General features: G+C 45.7%; 1 protein-coding gene across 1 annotated transcript; it reads right to left on the bottom strand.

Annotated features, from left to right (window-relative positions):
• Positions 1–3904: 3904 nt before the first annotated feature.
• Positions 3905–4891, bottom strand: LOC102474427 (free fatty acid receptor 2). Its single transcript, XM_006171700.1, has one exon. The coding sequence runs from the start codon at positions 4889–4891 to the stop codon at positions 3905–3907; it is 987 nt and encodes a 328-aa protein (XP_006171762.1).
• Positions 4892–6065: the final 1174 nt, after the last annotated feature.

Below are 6065 nucleotides of genomic sequence, written 5' to 3'. Positions count from 1 at the left end.
TGAGTGCACGCGCCCTATAGCAAAAACCTCTCAAAAAAAAAAAAAAAAGAAGAAGAATAAAGAAAGAACTACTGCACAAGATTCACATAGTTTAAAGCCATTTGTTTTTTTTAAATATATATATATGTTTTCTTTATTTAAAGGGAAGAAGGAAGGAAGGGAGGGAGGGACCAACTGAGGAATTCCTAAATGTCTCTCTTTGCAATACTGCATTTGAAAAAATATTTAATTTTTTTTTTACAATTAAAATCTTCGCTATTGGACACATGCACTAACCAGAGGCAGCAGAAAGAGAAAGAGAGAGAGAGGAAAAGTGAAAAAGCAAGCTGCCAGGTCCAGGACTCAAACCACAGTCAGCTATGTGGGGATCCAGTGCCTTAACCACCATGCTACCTGCTGGCCTCACTCATACTTTTTCTAATTGTCAGAAAGCATGTGCATTCACCAGAGACAGAGGGAGAGGGAGGAGAAGGCACTTGCCACTGGGGTGTGGTCATGTCTCGCTCCACTTTTCTTTCCTTCTGGGCATGCACACAAACCCAAAGTATCTTCCACACAGCTAGGGTGAGGACTTGAACCCAGGCCAGTTATGTGCAATCTGGCTCACTCAACTAATAGGCCAGGGAGCTGGCCCCAAATAAACTTATACTTTAATTTCATTTTTCATGAAATTTTTGAAGTTCCCCTGTATAATTTCTAAGTCAATACAGGAATAAATGAAATGAGAAATGAAAAATAAATCCCAAGGGAGGGCAAAAGGGGGAGAAAAAAGTATTAAAAGATGAGGCTAATAAAGAGCCCAAAATAAGAAGGATGTCTCATTTTGTACAGAAATAACTATGTTCACTTTGCGATATTTATGATAATTTATTTGACCTGTATACTTATTTGGTCAGATTAAGGCCATGTGAAAGACCTGACTTTGATTCCTGGCCCACCCTAAAAGGAGGCACAGTGCCATGCACCTGTAGTCCCAGCTACTCCCAGGCTGAGGCAAGAGAATCACAGCGTAGTGAGACCCTGTCTGGGGGATTAAAACAAACACACAAACAAGAAAACAACATTGAAAACTTACGGGTACAGAAAGGTTGAAAGTAAAAGGTCAAAGATGTACCAGGCAAATAACCAAAAATATGTTGAGGTGGCTATATTAACATCAGGAAAAAAATCAATTTTAGGACAAAAGGAATGATAAAAAGTTTGATTCACCAGGAAGACAGAACTACAAGGGCAAATAGAGGCCCCCTGGGGGGTGACCGCGCCCTGTAGCAAAAACCTCCAAAAAAAAAAAAAAAAAAGAAGAAGAATAAAGAAAGAACTACTGCACAAGATTCACATAGTTTAAAGCCATTTGTTTTTTTTAAATATATATATATGTTTTCTTTATTTAAAGGGAAGAAGGAAGGAAGGGAGGGAGGGACCAACTGAGGAATTCCTAAATGTCTCTCTTTGCAATACTGCATTTGAAAAAATATTTAATTTTTTTTTTACAATTAAAAACTTCGCTATTGGACACATGCACTAACCAGAGGCAGCAGAAAGAGAAAGAGAGAGAGAGGAAAAGTGAAAAAGCAAGCTGCCAGGTCCAGGACTCAAACCACAGTCAGCTATGTGGGGATCCAGTGCCTTAACCACCATGCTACCTGCTGGCCTCACTCATACTTTTTCTAATTGTCAGAAAGCATGTGCATTCACCAGAGACAGAGGGAGAGGGAGGAGAAGGCACTTGCCACTGGGGTGTGGTCATGTCTCGCTCCACTTTTCTTTCCTTCTGGGCATGCACACAAACCCAAAGTATCTTCCACACAGCTAGGGTGAGGACTTGAACCCAGGCCAGTTATGTGCAATCTGGCTCACTCAACTAATAGGCCAGGGAGCTGGCCCCAAATAAACTTATACTTTAATTTCATTTTTCATGAAATTTTTGAAGTTCCCCTGTATAATTTCTAAGTCAATACAGGAATAAATGAAATGAGAAATGAAAAATAAATCCCAAGGGAGGGCAAAAGGGGGAGAAAAAAGTATTAAAAGATGAGGCTAATAAAGAGCCCAAAATAAGAAGGATGTCTCATTTTGTACAGAAATAACTATGTTCACTTTGCGATATTTATGATAATTTATTTGACCTGTATACTTATTTGGTCAGATTAAGGCCATGTGAAAGACCTGACTTTGATTCCTGGCCCACCCTAAAAGGAGGCACAGTGCCATGCACCTGTAGTCCCAGCTACTCCCAGGCTGAGGCAAGAGAATCACAGCGTAGTGAGACCCTGTCTGGGGGATTAAAACAAACACACAAACAAGAAAACAACATTGAAAACTTACGGGTACAGAAAGGTTGAAAGTAAAAGGTCAAAGATGTACCAGGCAAATAACCAAAAATATGTTGAGGTGGCTATATTAACATCAGGAAAAAAATCAATTTTAGGACAAAAGGAATGATAAAAAGTTTGATTCACCAGGAAGACAGAACTACAAGGGCAAATAGAGGCCCCCTCATGAGGGTACACGCACCATAGCTTCCCATTAACTGATGGGCCAAATAGACAAAAAGGCATCTAAAGAGTCAAAAGACTTGAACATCACAAATTAACATGTTGATATGAGGCATGTGGAGAGAAGCCGGCACCTAACAATTGCAGAATCTATCTTCTTTTCATTAGAGCATTAGAAAATTGTTCACATTCCAGGCTAAAAAGCAGTTCTCAACACATTTCCAAAAAATGGATACCATTCAACCAATATTCTCCAACTACAGTGCAAATTTAGTTATAAATAACAAAAGGACGAAGAAAAAGTATGCTTAAAAATGAAACATTTCTGAAGTCAAGAGTCAAAGAAAAAATCCTATGAAAACTGAAGCCTATTTAGAACTCCAAATAATGGAAATCTTGCAAATTACAACTATGACCTCTCACGCAAGCTATTCTTAGAGGAGAATGGATAGCCTTCGATGCTTCCGTTAGCAAAGAAGAAAGGCTAAAATTAATGCGCATCCACCTTGAAAAAGTTCAAAACAACGGAAAAGACTCAGTAAACTAGAAGGATGGAAACACAAGAGAAGCTTAGAAATGAATGAAATAGGAAACAAAGAGAAAAGCCGTAAAGGACCTTGGTTCTCTGAAGACAGGTGCACAGATCTCTGGCAAGCTAGCTCTAGGAAGCAGAAGGAACAATTATAGCGGGACACCACTGCTCAAGACTAGCCTGACCTGAGTTGCTTTATACCAGCCTGGACTTGAACTGCGGCTGACTACATGGGAGTCCAGCGACATAGCCATTACACCAACTGCTAGTCCCACCAGCCTGGACTCTTCTCTCCAAGGCTGTTTCTTTTCTTTTTGCTTCCTGTACCCATGCCAGCAACTGCTTGGGCTGGGGTGCTGGTTCTCTGGGTTTGATTGTGGACATCTCTTGCTCAGCAGACATTCCCATACCGGGATGTCCAGTCCCAACAAGTGGAATGGAACCCCTCTTTTGAGGCAGGGCCAAGAACAGAAGGGAGAGCTCTGTAGTAGATAAATAAATGCGACCATTTTCTATTAGGTTGTCGGAAAATCGTGACGTATTTTTGCATAGAAAAACAGAAAAAAAAGTAGGTCGTGACTTTTTCTGACAATAAATTAGCTACTGAGTGGGGAACATAACAACATCCCACTATTCTGATCGTCCAGGATAAAAAGGCTTGTGTCTGAGGCAGTACCAGCCACGAGTAAGAAGATGTTGTAAATCCCCAGGAGCAAAAGGATGGTTGTCCAAGTTGAGTCACTCAGTGGATGAGTTGGGGTTCAGATGCCCGCTACTTTTTGTCTGTTAAGCTGGGCACAGGAGAACACGCCTTAGTTATGTTCCATCCTTCTTTTTGAGCCCCTGAGCCCCAACCCCCTACAGAAAACTGGCAGATCTACTCTTTTGTGGACCTGACATTGGCCATACCAAAGCTCCCCTTTCCTCTGTCTGCAGCCGGCTCTCCAGCTCTGCTCCTGCACCACCCTGACAGCGAGGCCCACCAGTCCCGCAGCCTTTGCAGCTCTCTGTGAAAGGCCTTGCGCACGGCGGAGGAGGAGAAATAGAAAATCAAGGGGTCAATGCAGGCATTGAGAGCGCTGAGCAACACAGCGCACGCCCTCCAACTTTGACTGCGTCTCTGGAAGTATCCCACCACGTGAGACACGTTGTAGGGCCCAAAACAGACCAGGAAGTTGAAGAGGGTCACAGCAGCCAGCGCCACGGCTCTCCAGCGCTTCTGGGTTCCAACGTGAGGCCGGGAGAGCATGATGCTCACGAAGCGCCAGTAGCAGAAGATGGTGACGGCCATGGGGATGAAGAAGAGGACCAGGCACAGCTCCAGCCGCACGGGCAGCACCACCCTCAGCTGCTCGTCCGTGAAGTCATCATAGCAGACAGGGGGGTCTTTGGCATGGCTCACGTTGTTGGTGGGTAAGTACTGGACAATGATCACGATGCTACAGTGTCCGAAGGACAAGATCCAGGAGACCAGAGCAGCAATCACTCCATACAGGGGCCGGCGGAAGAGCTTGTACTGCACAGGAAAAGCCACGCTGCGGTAGCGCTCGATGCTGATGCCCGCCAGCAGCCACGTGCTGCAGTAGATGCCGCTGTAGAAGCCATAGGCAGTGAGGGCACACACGACCTCTCCCAGGGGCCAGCGGAAATCATATGCAGCCTCCACTATCTTGAAGGGCACCAGCAGTAGCAGCAGCAGGTCCGCCAGGGTCAGGCTGAGCAGGAGGATGTGGATGGGCGCCGGCTGGGACTGGCGGACTCGCCCCACGAAAGCTCGCAGGGCCAGGAGGTTGGCAGGGAGACCAATGAGAAAAGATATGATGTAGATGAAGAGAATTCCCACGCTTCGGGGATGAAGGGCCATCCTTCCTGAAAGGATAAAACATGGAGTCAGAATCTCCATTCTCCTCCGGGAATCTTGGGCATGCATCCACACACCCCCGGCGTGAGTTCAAGCCACTGAGTCTGGGACTCAAACTGAGGTCTACTACATGGGAGTCCAGCGACATAGCCATTAAGCTAACTGCTGGTCCCTAGGCTTTTTTTCTTTATGACCAAGTAGTATTCCACTGTTACTTATACCACAGCGTGCCCCCCCCCCGGGCGTGATTTAAAGCCACTGAGTCTGGGACATGAACTGCGGTTGGCTACATGGGAGTCCAGCTAACTGCTGGTCCCTCTAACTGTGGATTTTTTTCAGGCCCAAACCAAGGTGAATCCATTCCTAGTCTCACTGCAGCATCTTGCTCTGCATTGTCAGGTGAGTTTCAGTAACTCTCTAAACTGAGCAGTGCTCTGCTTCCCGGGTGTAAAGGAGAAAGAAGGCTTCCCCACCAACTCACTTCCTCAGCACCCTCTCCGTCTTCGTTTCTACCCTACCAAAGAAGAAGGAAAACATCAGCCCCCTAAGAATGTCTGTGTTTCAGAGACTCCCACAGGAACAATTCTGAGGTGTCCAAGTCCCACTAGGACGTGCACTCCGTGAGGACAGTGACATCATCTGTCTTGTTCCCCATTGTGTCCCTCGTACCTAGACTCATGCCCGACACACAGTCGGTGCTTAACAAATATCTGTTGATAAATGAGTGGACACATGAGCGGATGGGAAGGAAGAAGCTGCTTCTTCACTAAGAGGAAGTAGGCCTGAGACTGCCCCTGAGTTTCTACTAATTCTGCTCAAGCCTGACCGACTTTTTACTCACCTTCTCTTGGCCTCTTTTCTTTTTCTCTCCTTTCCCTAAGTCACTGGGTGTGAACACAAGCTATTCACTTCTTCACTTCTGAAGACGGGAGTTGGGCTAAGGCTGAGAGAAAAGCAGATTAAACCCCAGGTGAGGGACCAGCAGTTAGCGTAGGCTATGTCGCTGGATTCCCACGTAGTCGACCATGGTTCACGTCCCGGACCCGGTGGCTTAAAACTCACGCTGGGCGCATGTGCGTGCATGCCCAAGATCCCGAGAGGAGAATGGAGGAGAAGGGATTGCGGCGTGACCATCCCCCCTGGGGGGTGATTTCTCGCTTTCTGTCTCTATGTCTCT

The sequence above is a fragment of the Tupaia chinensis genome, unplaced genomic scaffold, assembly GCF_000334495.1.
Source record: "Tupaia chinensis unplaced genomic scaffold, TupChi_1.0 Scaffold149922_1, whole genome shotgun sequence".
Classification (NCBI taxonomy): domain Eukaryota; kingdom Metazoa; phylum Chordata; class Mammalia; order Scandentia; family Tupaiidae; genus Tupaia; species Tupaia belangeri.
The sequence above is the reverse complement of the archived record's forward strand: the minus strand, read 5'-3'. Positions and strand labels throughout refer to the sequence as shown.